The 17,851-nt window shown below is 42.2% G+C and overlaps 1 protein-coding gene across 1 annotated transcript in view; it reads right to left on the bottom strand.

Annotated features, from left to right (window-relative positions):
• Nucleotides 1-17,851, bottom strand: part of LOC116826200 (C3 and PZP-like alpha-2-macroglobulin domain-containing protein 8) — a 166,580-nt gene that overhangs the window by 53,446 nt on the left and 95,283 nt on the right. The window contains 5 exon segments of the mRNA XM_032782775.2: nt 5,776-5,952; nt 6,594-6,819; nt 7,341-7,639; nt 8,430-8,481; nt 8,985-9,127. Of these exon segments, the coding sequence (XP_032638666.1) occupies nt 5,776-5,952; nt 6,594-6,819; nt 7,341-7,639; nt 8,430-8,481; nt 8,985-9,127 (897 nt within the window).

Here is a 17,851-nt window from a genome sequence, read left to right as displayed (position 1 = left end):
TTTCTTTTTAATAAAATCCTTCTTTTAAGAACCTGACTGATTTTTCCATTGTCCAAAGACCCAGGAGTTCGGGTCTTTGACCACTTTGTAACCAATTGTTTAGGATATTATTCTCAAGCCTTCCCAGGAAAGGAGGTATAAGGGCTTGGGGGATATTTGGGGGGAAGAGGAACTTCAAGTGCTCCTTTCCCCGTTTCCTGTTAAATCACTTGGTGGTGGCAGAATACCAAGTTTTAACCTAAGCTGGTAGAAATAAGCTTAGGGGGCTTTCATGCAGGTCCTCACATCTGTACCCTAGAGTTCAAAGTCGGGAAGGAACTCTAGGGTACAACCTCTTACTAAGCACTACACTTATCCAAGAACTGGTTAGGATGAAGAGTTCCTGGTGTGACGAAGTGGGGGATTTTCTTCTTTTTCCTTGTTTTTCCAATGGTTTGCATGCAGAAGGAGTGGGACTCAGTGTCCCTGGGTGTTACTGGTTTAACGAGGTGAGGGGAGAGGGAGTTTGTTGTTATAGAGGACCAGAAAAGGAACTTGGGACCCCAGCCGATGGCCTGGAGGATGGACACCCCAGCGACTGGTGACCTGACGACCCAGAGACCCAGCTCAGGAGTTGCAGCCAGTTCTGGCCAGTGGGAGGACAATAGGCTGCAAAGAGAGGACCCCGGTGACCTAACCAGCTGGTATCAGCCAGAGAGGGCCAGAGGACAGAAGAGAGGAGAGGAGGCCCAGTTTACAATCCTGTTTACCTGGAGAGAAGACAATGGACAGAGGTAGGGCTTGGGGTTGGTGATAGCAGATGCCCAGCTGGGATGCAGGGGGGCTCTGGACTGGAGAGGGGGAGCAGGCAGAGTCCACCTGGATGCAGGGCAGACTTTGATGTGCTGTGCTGAGGGAGGGCAGGCCTGAAGCCCTGAGAGTTTCCTGTGCTGTGTTCAATGCTCAATAAACCCTCGTGTTTTATGCTGGCTGAGAGTCACTCCAGTCTAGAGAACAGGGTTGCATCAACCCCTTCGGGGAGTGGAGGCCCCGGGGGTCCAGAGCAAGTGGACTCCCTGAGGGGGCCCATGTTGAGAAACAGATGTGCTAAGGTCTCAGAGAAGTGGTAGGTGGAGGGGCCTAACCCCAGGAGAGAGTGGACTCCCAAGAAGGGCTGTCTCACTGAAAGGGGCATCCCCCTCCCCCCCCCCCCCCCCCCCCGCACAGGGCCATGAGTGGGCATGACCTGCAAGTCCGTGACACCTGGGATAGTTAATATTAAGATCAGTTCCTGCACCCTGGCCACTAGAAATGTTTAATTTATGACATTACTGCATAAAAGTGCAACATTAAAAAAAATTATCTGTGCTTAAACAACAATCCACAACCACTCTCCTATTGTACAGGAAGTATCATGCAGCTGAGGAGCTAATTCCCTGGATGATAACATCAAACCAGGACATAGATCTCTCTGTCCAAGCTGGTGGTAAGCTGATATTTAAGGGATGTGCCCAGCAACAACTGAGTCCATCTTCATGACTTGATCCCACAGGAAGTGAGGGTGTTCTCTTAATCATTCCCACTTGTCAAGTAATAAAGAAGCTGGCAAAGACTGAGCTGTCTTCCTCTTTTCCATGCCTATCTGGAGGCTCTTTGCATGTCTATATATGGGATGGCACTTGTCAGTCATATCTTTTATTAGAACTTTCTTTCTCTTCCCTTTAGTTGAGAAAAATTCCTGAGCTGAAAAGTCAGCTTGGGGAACAATAAGATTGATCACCTTGGCAAGCAGTTTCTTGAGACATGCAATAGCTAAGTCATTGGGGTCTTAACTTATTTGAACCATTCGTAGTTGATGAGGCTGTCTTACAGAAGGCACATTTTAACCTAACAGTTATTGTGAAGTCAAATACTGAAGGTCAAGAGAAAATACCGGGGGCCCATTTCAGGATGCATCCATTTAGAGAGGTCACCTTAATGTACAAGTGCTCCCTATGTGAATATCCTTCAAATGCCAAAGATAAAGATGGATTAGCATTTTAGCTATAATGGATGGAATTAATCTTTCACCAAACTTACTTGCCTTGTACACATGAACCATCAGTGCTAATAAAATTGGGCCAAGTCTCTAATGTGGAAACCCCAATACACAGTAACTCTGGCAAGGATTTTAAATGTCCATTGGATCTAAATCCTTCAGAATGGCCATTTCTGATATGGAGATGTGTCAAACGTGTATGAGGCTATATGACACAGGGACATTTGGAGCCTGGCTAATTCTCTGACCCACAAATAGACTTTTTATTCCATGCTGCATGACATCTTTATGAGAATGGACTAATTTTTCATTTCCAGGGACTAAGTAGCTTTGCTGACCTCTGCAGATACAGGCAGCAGTACAACCTCCTATCAGTGGCTGTCCCCAGTTTCCCTTTTAGAGAGAGCAGAACTGGGTGAGTTTGTAAAATAGAAAACAAATTAATTCCTAGAAGTTAATTATGCTCAAAAAGTAAAAACCTTTGACTGGGGGTTCAGAGGATATATGGATAAAAGTAGGAGAATAAAATCCCCTCGTTTCAGAGACGGATAATGCAACAGTAGCCTTAGGGGAAGAATCCAGTTTGGTGAAAGAGAGAGACTCTGGGAGCAACCAAAATCAGAATCTGGGGTTATCACATTAATATTTGAATACATAAATCCAAGTTTACATTATTTTATTTGTGAAGCCCTAATGGGACAACAGGAACGGTGAAGAAAATGAAAGAATCAGAGGAAAGTACAGATACTTCTGAGAACAGGGGTTGAGGTAACCACATTTACCCCAAGGTCACCTTGGCAAGTGATGAGTCTCCGAATGCCAAGACTTCAATATTGGGTGGAGCATCTAGTTTTATTTAGGAGTGCTCTATATTAGTAATGGCCAAAACAGGAAAAGAAAGAGTCTTCAAGCTCTGAAGGGTGTTTCTGATCAATCCCATCACCCATTCCCAGCTTCTGGCAAACAGAGGCTAGGGACACTTCAGAGCATGGTTTTTCATCCCTGCCCATCCTGGCTAATAGCCATTGATGGACCTATCCTCCATGAGTGGTCGGTGAATGTCCTCATCACAAGCACTTGTACCAACCGTCGCGTCAATGCGGGGCATTGTAAGATGGCTTCTGAAAGCCAGTAACAGTTGATGTAAGCAACGCAACATCTACATTGAGGCTATGTCTACACTATCACTTATGTAGGCAAAAATTATGTCGCTCAGGGGTGTGAATAATCCACCTCCCGGAGTGCCATAAAGTACACTGACATAAGCGCCAGTGTGCACAGTGCTATGTTGGTGGGAGAGCTTCTCATGCCGACACACTTGCTGGATTTTTTTTTATTCTGGAGGGAGAGCTGCACCACTGCATTGCTGTACGTCTAGATATGGTCTGACACTTTGGTGACCTAACTACAGTGACATTGACTCTATGCCTCTCGTGAAGCTGGAGTTATTAAATCGGCGAAGCAGGGTAGCTATGTCGGCGGGAGCAAAATTTTAATATAGATGCTTACATAGTTAAGTCGAGGTAAGCTGCCTTTCATCAACCTAACTGTGGTGTAGACCAGGCCTAAGTTCGCATCAGATACAAGTTCTGCATTCAAGCCCTGCTTAAACTGGCCTATTTGGGCTAAAAGGTACTCTGCTGAAAAAAGTCGTTACCATGATAAGTGGGGTCACAGAGTTGGCAAGGAGGTTTACAAACTTCTCTCCAACCACGGCTGGAGCCATTCTACCCACCAACCTCAACTTTGAGTGCAGACACAGACAGGAGACTAAGGCAAGCTGGTGGTAGGATTTGGCCTGTAATTCTGTGCATCTAGACAGCTAAGTCAATACACATATTCACTGCAATACTACAAAAAGTCACTGCCTTCAGAATTCTTCAGTAGTTCTGTAGCTTGCAGGAGGCAGGTGAAGCCTTTTCACACTCAGAAACCAAACAAAGATGTTCTTCTCAGACCAGCAATAGCTGCCGCATTAAATTTGACTTTTCTTTTATAGTGAGATCTTCCCTACATAAGCCTTAGATACTTTTCAGCAGTAAATTGTATCTCTTCATCATCAGATTGTGTCATGTTGGAAACAATCAATTCAGATTCATTTTGCTGGCAGCCAGTGGTAAGTTTCTGTATGTCACTCTTCTTACACTTTCCTTGGCTGTTACTCTTACATTTATTTTTCTTTGCTTGTTAGACCTCTCTCCTGAGCCATTTCACATCTTGCTTGCTCTTATGAATGCTTGTTCTTACATTTTCTATGCATCCCTTTTTACAGTCTGGAGAGGTGCAAAAATGAGACACTTCATCTCTCTAGAGTTCATCTGTGTTTTTAAGAACTCTGATGTGGTAAGGTAAAAATTTTACCAAGAAGCCCAGCACAGCACTGAGGGTTAAGGAATGGAGCTGGGAACTGCAAGAGATAAGTTCTATGATTTTGGTCTTTGATGGATGGATTTTAGTGGCAAAAGAAAGTTTTCTTGCTCAGTAAGGTGCAAAGGCCTTCATAAAGCAGGACAAGGGCATTCTCCATCAGAACCTGTTACTTGGCAAGGGTCCCAGAGAGCACAGGAAGGTTTATAGCCTTGTGGGATTTCCTCTGTGGAGGTAAATTAACATGCTGAATTTGAAACCCAAACCCTTGAAAGGTTGTAAATTAAAACTGTATATTATTAAAAATGAGAAACTGAGCTCGGCTATTAGAAAATGCTCTAACTTTGAGGGCAAGCAGAGAGCACAGCATACTACCAAGTGAAATAATTCTGGCCCAGTCCCTAAAGGCAAATAACATAGGGCTCTTGCTGATGGGTACACGGAATGGATTACTTTTTCTGAGGAATCCCAGTTAACCCTGTCACATATAATTGGGGAGAGGGATAGCTCAGTGGTTTGAGCCTTGACTTTCTAAATTCAGGGTTGTGAGCTCAATCCTTGAGGGGGCCATTTAGCGAACTGGGGTAAAAATATGTCTGGGGATTGGTCCTGCTTTGAGCAGGGGGTTGGACTAGATGATCTCTGAGGTCCTTTCCGACCCTGATATTCTATGATTCCATGACATGGCTATTGTCTGAGTCATGCACAAGGCAGCCCGTGTCCATCCCCTTGTGGATCATTCTTGTTTTTAATAATTTTCTTGTAATTCTTCCCTGTTCCTGGGAGCCTTGCTTTGTGTAGCTACAAACCATCCTGTACAAACCACCCTTCCTGTTTGAATGCAGAGTGAGAAAACACTTGAAAAAGCAGATTGCTTTAAGCTACACACACACAGAAATGAACAGGGTGGGGACAGACCCTCTCCATATGGCTCTGGAATGACTGCTCCTGGGATACTAATTTGGTTCTGGACAAATTGTGACTAAGAAGATATTGACAAATTGGAGGGAGTTCAAAGAACAGAAATGGTTGGAGGGCTAGAAAGATTGATTTAGAAAAAGATTAAAAAAACTAAATATATGCAGCTTGGCTAAGCAATGACTAATGGAAACACAATAAACTTGCACAAGTATCTGAAGGCTGTAAACAACTAGGAGAGAAAGAAAATATTTAGGAGAGTAAAAGAATGTATAACTAGGAGTAATTAAGAAGGGAAAATATAGGCTGATATCTATGAGGCTATATGATAATCTCTATAGGGAAATGGTGTGAGCCCCATCACTCAGGATATTTCAGGCTAGACAGGACAATGTTAAACTAGTAAGATGCTCTGTTGGCCTAGACTACTGATAGACTGTAGATAGAAAAGACCTATGAGTCTGAGGAAGTACCTTGCACCAGGTAATCTGTGGCTTCGCTCTCCACCTCAGGGCTGAGTTGTTTGGTTTTCTGGAGATATTTTAGGACAAAGACATTGGGAGCAAAATGGATCATGTTCTGCTCTCCACATCCAAATGGTAATCGTAGAAGATTGTCCAAGTTGTTAAGCGTAGGGCCCATTACATCGCCTGATTAAAACAATGAGACACACATTCAGTACCTCTACACTATATTTAACTTCTCTCTCCCTGTTGTCTCATTGTTTAATTTTATTTTCTAAATGTACAAAACTGAGGAAGGAGGAACCTGAATGGCTGATGAAGGTTCTACTCACAACTATAATGGCACAAACCCAATTAAGCCCACTGGTTTCCATCAGATACACACTTACAGGAACATTAAACCTTAATATAAAATTGGAACCCCCAAAGATCCTCAGTCTTAGCCACGCAGGCTTTCCCTTGGAGTAGAGAGGAAATTTCAGTCTTCAGGGCTCATTAACTCCTTGGCTAACCAGCTAAGACCATCAACAAGAGAGCTGGTTAGTGCAGCTTGTGATTGTGATGATTTTGTCCATACATGTCCAACAGGTACTGTCATCTCTTTCCATAGAGGCTACTGAAGAACCATCAGATGATGTCAACTTTCAGTCACTGTCAACCTCGACTGGGTTCAAACCAGCAACTGAAAGGCAAACCATTCCACATCCCAGAAAGTGATAGTCTTTTCATTATAGTGGTTATGACTATCCTACCTGGTTCATATTAACTTTTAAATATTAGCTTGTAGCATCTATCTTTATTAACCCCCTCCCCCTTTTAGTTGGTACCTATTATTGAGGCAGTAGCTCTTTCTGATCCAGGGATCACATTGTGGGGAACTCCAAGAGTAAATGCTTCATTGTGATTTTCATCAGTCTCTTCTTTTCTCCAGATTTTAAACTCTCCCATTGAGCCCCAGCCTGTGGAGAAGCCAATGTACTTCACCTCGGGCTGTTTGGGGATGGCCCACTCCACAATAATGGATTCATTTAGCATCTGAGTACCGTGGCCAACCTGAAAGGAACAAGCAAACCATCCAATTCCAGGAGGAAAATGCAAGTCAAAACTGCCTCTCTTGTTAAATTTGGAAATCTATTGTATGTGCCCTTGAAGTCAGTGGCTTAAACCTGTAGTTGCATCATGAGAACATTACATAAACCAGCCAAACTCCACTGAATTTAATTGGAAATAAAGGAGATATCAGCAAGTTATTTCCCACTGGTCTCCCATCAGTACTGACCAGCTGGACCTGTGTTCCCCAGGAGCAAATACTTTTAATACACTTAATAACAATAATTTTTAAAGCTGAGGTGCCCAGGGCATTGCATGACAAAGAAAAACATTTTGAAATACAATCAAGTGCTCTCATATAAACTGCCCAATAAAAATTTAACATAGAAAAGGAAAAGAAATTAGGCTCTTTCTTTCTATAACATGGCTAATGAAAATGTGCAATATATACACTCAGAGTACTCTCAGTCTGGTTAAGGAATAAAGAGACCATAAGGCTGTTGTCACACAGCCAAATTCACTACCTGAATAATTCCATTTTTCCAGCTGATCCAGAAGCTCCTGAATTCATCCCAAGAGAGGATGCCAGTTGTGTCTATGCTGACAACTGGCTCACCCATTTTACTAGTAGAAATCCACGTTTTAGCATTTTGATGCCCACCAATGACAATCTCAGTCATCTCTGCCATGTCATGTGGGCCAGAGGACAAGGCAAAATGAGCATCATTGTGCGCTTTCACTGCAATGTCAAAATGAGTCATCTGGGCAGGCTTCTGCATATACTGGTACTCATATTTGTTAGGTGTAGAAATGTGAATTTTCTCTAGTCAAAAAAATAATGGAATATTGTCAGAATTAGATGTTGATGTTAAGTTAGGTGGTCACAAAATTGTTAATAAAAACCCACTTAGCCCAAGACAGAACTTCAAACACATGGGGCTTTGTGTTGCATAATGTATCAGCATGCATTTGTCACTCCAGTGCCTCACAAATCAAACTAGCAGAGTAGATAGGACTGTCTCTTCCTAACCTCCACTTTCTTGCATTCCTTCCTATATAGAATTAGGACTTATTAGTTCAAACAATCCAGGTATATTTCTTGTGAAGTCTATACATGATTTCTCAATTCCCAATTTAAATGGTCAAGAAGACTCCATGTTTAGCAGAAGCCAAATCATAATTATGTACTGTAGCCAAATCCAATTTATCTGAATCAGACAGAAGGGATACTCTGACTTTGGATCTGAATTTAAAAAAAATCAACTAAAAATATACTACAGACTAATTTAGCCACAGTTGTGGTCCACTGTGCAAAACACTTGGCCAGTTTTAAAAAGAAAGGGAAGTTCACTTTTTATTTGCATATAGCATTTGGCCAATTAATATTATCCATACTTAACCAGCCAGGTATGAAAGACCCTTTATATCAATAGCTTGATGTACATGCTGTAAACCGATCAGCGATAGATGGGATATAAATTTTACTGATTTTCCTACTGAAAAGAGGAAAACAAATGAAGTTTTTCCAGGGGTAAAGCAACATGTTTCTATTTATAACTTAAATTGTGGAAAAAAACAAACCTTGTCATATTGTATTCAAATCACAAACTTACCATTGGGGCAGAAGAACACACTGTAGGCATATTCTCTGGATAATCCCTCTGGCTATTCAAAGGCAGAAATCCATTAGGAAAATAAGCACTTGGATTAAGAGCAACCACCACTTAGTTTTAGTTATACATACACAAAATAAAGTTCTGGTGTCATATAGCATTAAAGGCCCATTATACATTATAGAACATGACATTTCACTGGCATTGTTATCATGAAGACATACTATGGCTCTTCATTGCTTTCAAATGCACCTAAGTATGGATTTAAGCACTTAACTTCAGCCATTAAAGCTTCAGAATTTTACTGAGTGTCTGAGCTGCAAACAAAAAATATCTTTTCAATCATTAAAGTCATCTACCATATTGAAGGATAGTGAGTGTTTTATCTGTTGTTAAAAAGGTGCTAAGGGTGACCCTGGGAATGTCAGCCCAGTGTGCTTTACTTCATGTCTATGTAAGGTAGCTGAAACAGTAATTAAAGAGATTTAAAAGATACCTAGATAATATGACAGAAGAGAGGCAAACCAGCACAGCTTCTGTAAAGGAAAATCATACCTCATCCAGCCTGTTATAAATATTTGATAGATTCAGCAGAATAACAGATAAAGAAAAATCAGTAGATACAGATTTCTTTTGATGAATTCCCCCACAAGAGGCTATTAAGGAAACTAAGTAAATTGGTGGTGAGAGGCGAAGTTCTATTATAAATTACAAAATGTTTAAAGAGCTAGAAAATAAAGAAATACATGATATTTCCAGTGTGGAATGAGGTTCTCGGGGGATGCGTCCCATATTTGTACTAGGACTAGAGTTATTTTACATATTCATTAATGATCTGGAAAAGTAGGTGAACAACCAGGTGACAATTTTGCAGGTGACACACAATTACTTAAATTAAAGAGGATTGTGAGAAACTATAAAGGGAGATCTTCAAACTACCAGGAGATCTTCAATGATCTAAAATTCAAAAAAGAGTCCTACAAAAAGTGGAAACTCGGTCCAACTACAAAGGATGAATATAAACAACTAACACAAGTAAACAGGGACAAAAGGAGATCAAACTAGCTAGGGACATAAAAGGAAACAAGAAAACATTCTACAAATACATTAGAAGCAAGAGGAAGACCAAGGACAGAGTAGGCCCGTTACTCAATGAGTGGGGAAAGACAATAACAGAAAATGTGGGAATGGCAGAGGTGCTTAATGACTTCTTTGTTTCAGTTTTCAGTGCCGATGGGATGTCTAAAATAGTGAATGCCAGTGAAAATGAGGTAGTATTAGAGTCTAAAATAGAGAAAGAACAAGTCAAAAATTACTTAGACAAGTTAGATGTCTTCAGCTCACCAGGGCCTGATGAAATGCATCCTAGAATACTCAAGGAGTTGACTGAGGAGATATCTGAGACATTAGCAATTATCTTTGAAAAGTCAAGCAAGATGGGAGACATTCCAGAAGACTGGAAAAGGGCAAATACAGTGCCCATCTATAAAAAGGGAAATAAGGACAACCCAGGGAATTACAGACCAGTCATCTTAACTTCTGTACCCTGAAAGATAATGGAGCAAATAATTAAGCAATCAATTTGCAAACACCTAGAAGATAAGGTGATAAATAACTGTCAACATGGATTTGTCAAAAAACAAATCATGTCAAACCAACCCAATAGCTTTCTTTGACAGGGTAACAAGCCTTGTGAATGGGAGGAAGTGGTAGATGTGGTATATCTTGACTTTAGTAAGACTTTTGATACTCAAGTATCAGAGGGGTAGCCGTGTTAGTCTGGATCTGTAAAAGCAGCAGAGAATCCTATGGCACCTTATAGACTAACAGACGTTTTGAAGCGTGAGCTTTCCACGAAAGCTCACGCTCCAAAACGTCTGTTAGTCTATAAGGTGCCACAGGATTCTCTGCTACTTTTGATACTGTCTCACATGACCTTCTCATAAACAAACTAGGGAAATACAACTTTGATGGAGCTACTATAATAAGGTGGGTGCATAACTGGTTGTAAAATCATTCCCAGAGAGTAGGTATCAGTGGTTCACAGTCATGCTGAAAGGGCATAATGAGTGGGGTCCTGCAGGGATCGGTTCTGGGTCCGGTTTTGTTCAATATCTTCATCAATGATTAAGATAATGGCATAGATAGCACACTTACAAAGTGTGCTAACAATACTAAGCTGGGAGGGCTGCAAGTACTTTGGAAGATAGGATTAAAATTAAAAATGATCTGGACAAACTGGAGAAATTGTCTGAAGTAAATATGATGAAATTCAATACGGACAAATGCAAAGTATTCCACTTAGGAAGGAACAATCACTTGCACACATACAAAATGGGAAATGACTGCCTAGGAAGGAGTACTGCAGAAAGGAATCTGGGGATCATAGTGGATCACAAACTAAATATGAGTCAACAGTGTAATGCTTTGCAAAAAAAGAAAACATCATTCTGGGATGTATTAGCAGGAGTATTGTAAGCAAGATACAAGTAGTAATTCTTCTGCTGTACTCTGTGCTGATTAGGCCTCAGCTGGAGTATTGTGTCTAGTTCTGGGTGCCACATTTTAGGAAAGATGTGGACAAATTGGAGAAAGTCCCGAGGGACGTATTGCAGCTCTTTGGCTGCTGTTTTACATTGACAGTCTCAACTCTGACCCCACCGCTAGGTAAGGCTTGGGTTTCACTACTTGGCTGATATGGCAGCACTCGAAGAGAAAAGGCGGTTACTACTTTGTCACTTTGTTCTTCGAGATGTGCTTATTTCTCACCGCCTCTTCACCATTCGGATGTGCCGGGCTGTGGTCTTCTGGCAGTGTCCCAACGTACTGCTCGCCAGGCTCTGCCGGTGGGCGCCTGGCCACAGTGATACCGGGTTAGTTGCCTAGGGAGGGAAAAATTCTTCGTCGAAGCTGCACGCGGGCGGTGCGACACCTAACTTGGGCTGTGAATATGAAGCAAACTACATCTTTCGAGCACAACAGTTACAAACGTGTAGTAACCGTCTTTTAGATGTTAAGGAATAATGTGCTTCACGAGGTTAAAATATATGGAGTGCCTGGTGCCAAGGTGATCTATTTTTCCCAGGCTTAATTTTGTATATGAAGGTCTCTGTACTATTTTATCTTCTGTAACTTGATCTAGGGAGTTTGTTCTTCCACGGACAGGGCGCATAGAGGAATGGCGCTGACCTTAGCACACAGGATTACCATACACATGAGTCTACGAGTTTTCTTGCGGTCTTATGTTTTGTGTCTGCTTTCCTGTTGGGATTTCCGTAGAGGGTCCTGTCTGGTGCAATATGTGAGGGATTTTGCCATGCAGGTTAGCTTCCTCACTTTAAATCTGCGTTTTCATTGATTGTTCAGTTCGTGTTGTTTTTGTTTTCTTTTGGCGTCCTTTTCCTTTGTGTAAATGTGACCAATATGATCTTTTAACTCCTTTAGGCTTTTTACTGGCTCCCATAGTTAGGTTTCCATTTAATAATTCTGATGACTAATGGATGCAAATAAATTTCTTATCACGAATCTTTACGTATATTAAGAACAAACATATCCTCAGGTAGAGTTTTCAATCTCAGAATGTAATCTCTCATTTCGGTTTTCCATATTCTTTTTTTGAATTTGGCTGTTTTTTATGAGCTTGCGTGGCTCAACTGCATAATTGTTTAAGTGTGTTGCTTAGGGACCCAAGTGCTCTTGTTTTGGGGCTATGTACCTTTGTTTTCTCTCGGCTTTCATCGTTCTTCGCATGTCTATTGTCTCGCCATAGGTAGACTGCTCACCATTCGAAGTAACTGAAATCTGTTTGTTGCTTGTCTTGTGTGAACTATTAGTAATCCGTTCGGCACTTCTAATCACTTTATTGTTGGTTTCTTTTCTGAAATGAAATGTTTTCTTTCTTTTGTACATAGTGCTATTTTTAAAATACTCAGATTAATGCATAAGGCAATTTTTACTTTTTTAGTACTTTGTAGTAAACCCCAATTACTACTTCTCACTCTGTCCTCATTTTTCCTTAACTTGGTGTTTCACATAGCATCTACAAGATGATTTATAAACTGTGTATTATAGGAAATATTAATCCTTGTTATCAGATTTTAATGGCGTTAGTGTCGCGTCAATATTGCAGGTATTCGGAGTTTTATCTTTTGTTGATAACTTATTATGTCTTTCTGTGTTCCCCAGTGATCAGCAGGTTCATGTTGTGAGAAGCAGATGTATGCGGAGGAGACACCTGTCTTTTTGGGCTTCTCTCTCACTCTTTTCTTGTGTACGCACGCTTGAAGATGCCAGTTACTTTACAATTGTGTCGTGAACCCGCCGTGATGTGCAATTTCGGCTTGGGCGAGGAGTCAGAAGCTTTGGGAGCTCCTTCGTGTTGTGGTACTTTGTAATGCCCGTCATCCTGCTCCTGAGCCATTGACTTAGAGCTTTTGTTCTTCTTGTTTTAGAGCCTCGTGTCTGGCCCTTTTCGGTATGACGCCACTTAGTCTTCTTTTGTTGGCTGAAGGTTGTGACTGCTCAGTTGTGTTTGATCCGATTTTAACGCGTGAGTGTATGATGGGTCAGCACTACGTTGGACAGGACGCCTGTGTTTATTCCGAAAGCTGTTTCCGCTGTGTCCGGCCAATGTAATGCCATACAACAGGTTCACAGACTTTACTTTTTTTCCTGATTTGTGGATACCAACTTGCTCTCTTTCCTTCTTACTTTAATACCGACCTTTGCTCTTATAGGATAAGTGTTTCTTTATGTAGCCAGGGGCAATGCATGTAAGCTTTATCGCGGCGGGCTTTTAAGTTGTTGGTTACCCACATTTATGCATACTTTGCGGGTAATGCTCAACTGGCCCAATACGTCATGGCTTTCTTTGGTTACCAGCGAAAGGTCCCAAGAGCTTTGACTCTTAGGGAAAGGGGAATTTCCAGCTTTGGCAGGCTTTTTGATTCTCTGGGTGGTTACAAGCGTAAGGGTTGATCACTAAACTGGCAGCTGCATTTACAGACCTGCTCTTTATCTCTGTGTCTCTGAGACATGCTGGATCAAAGGCGCTGCACTCCTGAGTTCATATTTGGTTTTTACTATATTATTTGAAGCTTTTTGGATTGGTGAGGGATTTCCCCTTAAAGTGTTTTAGCTCTGTGAGTTGAGCTGATGTTCAAGTCGTACGTCTCACTCGTCTGGCGCCCTCTAGTTTAGTGTCACTTTTAATTTCTTTTTTGGGCTGAGTAGTGTTTCGGGGCCGCTGCATGTGGAACGTTTTGCCTGCCTTTCTACTCTGCGTTACATGGTACAAAGGCTAGCGTGAATGTGGTGCACGTTCTTTCTGAGATTAAGGGCTTGCGGTTGTGCATAACAACTAATTAGACTTTTTCCACATTTCTCTTCTTCGATGTTTCTACCCTGCTCTCCTCACTCTGTTTCTTGTGGTTGAGCAGACCAAATCCTCGTGATTGTCTTACATTATTTGATGTCTTGGACTGATGGTCAACAGCATCCTTTTCTCCCTTGTTTTTTTTGTATTTTTAACTTCTTTTGCAATATACTGATTTGGTTTCTGTCGCGCTTCATAATGTCAGGATCGATGTTCTACGCATGGTGCTTGCGATTCATGGGTCAGTAAGGCTGTTGGTGCCATGAGATGAGTCTGCAATGTGTCTTGACTGAGATAGAACAATGGTTCTGTCTTTAGTGAAAGTAGTGCTTTTATTTTTATTTACTTTTTGACAAGATCACAACATCTGATATCGGTCCTTGCTGATATTTAAAACCCAAAATAGTGGAAAAGTTTCTTTTGGTGTGACTCAGAATTACCATTGAAGCATAGGGGAGAGCTTGTTTCTGTAGTTAGAAATGGCTTTAGTTTTGCAGAGTGAGGTTGCTGCATCGATAGTAGCTGGAATGTGTAGAGCCTAGATTCTTCCTGAATGATTCGCTTTCTGTCCGAGTGGTCACTCTACAGAATGCAGAGCCGACAATAGTCTTTAGGTGGTTAGATTAGGAATGATTATAGCAGTCAAGAGTACGATCAAGTATTACGTCCTTTTTTATGGCGTCACTGGCAGCTGAGTGCGTAAATGTGCGCAGTTTTTAATCTCGGCTCTATGAAAATCACTGATTTTGATCTATGGTTCATGTTTAGTCGGTGTTTGTGTCGTGGACTGCTGTGATATGTTGGTGTTTTTGTATGTCCAGTTTGTCGGACTGTTACTGTCTTGATTTTAGGATCGAGAAAGTGCATATGTAACTAGTCTGTTTGTTGCCAGGTTCATGTGAGTGATTTCAGTGTTCCAATCAGGTATAAAAAGGTTTTGATTATGTACTCGCTGGGACACCATCTGCAAGAGAAGAAGTTGTGTTGGCCCTTGAAGTAGGAGCGTCCTATACTATCCCTCTGTAGTTCTTAACTATCTTCAGTTGAGCTTGGGATAAGAAGCACTGGGTAGTTCGAGTTATAACCCCTGCTGTGTGGGTGACGCATTGAGTGGTTTTTGACTGCATTTGCCTTCTCACTTCGCGCTATCGCCTCGTCGAGCTAAGTCCTGCAATACATTCGCTGTGGATACTACTTCCTGCAGATTTCGCCTCTTTTTTCTGTTTTGTGAGCTGCTCCGTTTACTTTGATGCCTCATTTCAAATCTTGTGATTGAAGGTGTCGCGCCCAAAAGGGCATGGTATTCGCGTCCTCGCACTCTCTGGGAGCGGACTGAGAATCCCGCGATGCACTGCATACCAGGCTGGCAACCAAATGGCTAAGGCAGCCGTTCGAAGAAGAGAGATTACTTGGGTTTTACAGTGAATGAGAAGCTGGTTATGGTCGCTGATTAGGCCTTTTTGTTTTGGCCAGAAGGTCTAATTGGTCTTTTGTGGCTGTATTAGGTAGGGGCATTGCGCAGATCAGGAGTGTCATTCCTTCTGGTGTGCTTCGCACTAACGCGCTTTTGGGTGAGGCCTTCTTTGGAGTACTGTGCTCCAGTTTTGGGCCCCCACACTACTGAATAAAGGGGTTAGACTTGTGATAGAGTCAATAGAGGGGCACAACTTTTAGGTGAGTGCTGGAGGCCGACGACGTTATGAGGACCGAGGCTGAGGGATGGGCTTTGTTTAGTTGTAGACGAGAGTAGGGGTGATTTGTGACTGTGGGCTTTCAACTCTGGAAGGGGTTTCAAAGGGATGGGTTCTAGCATTTGATTCTCAATTGTGCCGGTACGGGACGAACAGGAGTTATAGGTTCCAAGTTGGTGCAGTGGGTGAGATTTAAGGTTGGTTTCGGAACTTTTATTCCTGGGGTGGTGATTCTATGCGTTTTGAGACGTTTCCTAGGGTACTGGTTTTGGATTCTCTTCTTTTAGAGTGTCTTTTAGGTCAAGTCGCTGATCTTTAGGTCGTTGATTCGGTCCTGCTTTGAGTAGGTGAGTTGGATGGCTTTGACCTGCCGTCAGGTCCCTTTCAACCTGGATTATCTTTTCTTGCAGGCCTCTGGGGAGGGCGGGGGAAGAGGGCAATTTGTGCCAGGGCCGGGCCCGCAGGCGGCCCCACGAAAGTTTTCGGGGCCCTGCGGGTGGGTCTTCACTTGCTTCGGGCTTGAGGAGGCTCTGTGGGAACTCTCACGGTGCGCCGTGCCCGGAGCTTTTTCGGCTACTGTTTTCCTTCATGCAGCAATTTCGGTCGGTGAGGAGGTCCTTCGCGCTCTTCCAGGACCCTGCCTAAGTGTGGCCCGATGCCTCTACAGGTGCCGTGGGATTCATTCTTCGGTACCGGGAACTCCACCGCTACCTATAGTGGCGGGTCTTCGGGCTGGCATTACGCAAGGCGGCAAGGTGCTTCCCTAGCCCAAGCCGCAGGCCCCTGGATTTTGTGCTTCTATTCAATCAGGAATTCAGTGAGGTTTTATTTGACACTTCTGGCTTATTCCCTTTTTCCTTACTTCTTTGTTATGGGTGATGTAGTGGTCCCTGTGTGGCTGTTGGTCAGTTCACTGTTGTTTGATTTGAATTTTTTTTAGGAGACATTCTATTATTACTCACTATTCCATCATCTCCATTCGGCATTGATTGTGGCTCTATATCTGATATTCTTATAATTAGGTAAAACCTTTCCCCTATATCCAGAGTTACTATTGTCTCGAATATATTATGGAATATGAGAAATATTATGAGCCCCACATCTATATGTATTTATTTATAGAAATTTGTGTGTTGACCTTTACTCAGTTTGAGTCTGATCTGAATTAGAAGGTGTTTTACTGTTGAAGATCCGCTGACTATTTAATTGCTGATTCCTCTTTTTCTTTTTTTTCTTGCTCAACGCATTTGTTATGGTTGGAACTCACCTGCTTGCCAGGCCTGGGATGAGATCTAAGACTGGCAAGCCTAGGGATGTTTACCTGAGGCCAAGGACGCAGTTGGGATAGACTATCTCCGTAGTAGTGTTATTGCGGTAGGGACATGTTGCATAACAAGTTAGGAGAAAACTAGGTTACTCTGGACGTTGGTGAACCTTTCTAGTTTAGGTCCAACTAATGGATATTAGGATACTTCAGGGCAGTGATATTTAGCAAGCCAGGTGTGTTGTCCAAGTGCACAATGCAGATGAGATTAATTTAAGGACTTGTTTCTTTTGATACCAATTGAATCAAATTGTTCCTTTAGATGTGGATTTATCTTGTATTTTTCTTGTACTTTCTTATATTCTCCTGTGTGAGACTATGGATGAGAATGGCCCCCATTTGCTGGGTGTTAAGAGACGACTCTGCTCAAAATTTTCCACCGTGATATGGGAAGAAGGCAGATATATTATCCACTTTTTTGAGAGCTGAGTGGACTTTTCAAATATCACACAGGCGTTGTATATGGGATTGGTCAGCAGGCTCCTGAGTTACAATACCAGTGCTTTAAGACAAGTGTCTAATTCTCTCGTCTGACTGATTTATCTATCACTCTGCTAACTGTAGCCTAGTTTTGTGGTCTAGATCATCGGAGGCTTGGAGGTGATCGAATGAAGGGTATTAGTCCAGTTCCCATGTTACTTAGGTTATTTGCGGTAGTCTTTCTAGACCTTCCTGACGATGTTTCTTAACCCGCTTCTTTAATTCTCCAATGTGATGCTTACTCCCTAGGCAATTTTATTCCTCAGTGCTTAACCATTGTACAGTAGAAGTTTTCTAATGTCCGACTTAACTTGCCCTTGCTGCATAGTTAGCCCTTGTGCTTCTTGTCACTGTCCTCCGAGTGGTTACGAACTATTTTTCTTTTCTGTGTCTCCTTAGTACTAAACCTTTTTGTACCTGAAAAGTGTTCTGTCCGCCTTCTCAGTCTTCTCTCTTTATTCCCCTCTCCTGAGCTTGACCAATCCCATTTTTCATCTTTTCTATACACACTGGTCATTTCTGACCTTTTATAATTTTTCGTTGCAGCTCTCGT

The sequence above is a fragment of the Chelonoidis abingdonii genome, chromosome 11, assembly GCF_003597395.2.
Source record: "Chelonoidis abingdonii isolate Lonesome George chromosome 11, CheloAbing_2.0, whole genome shotgun sequence".
Taxonomy (NCBI): domain Eukaryota; kingdom Metazoa; phylum Chordata; order Testudines; family Testudinidae; genus Chelonoidis; species Chelonoidis abingdonii.
Note: the sequence above shows the minus strand (reverse complement) of the source record. Positions and strands in the feature narration are given on the sequence as shown.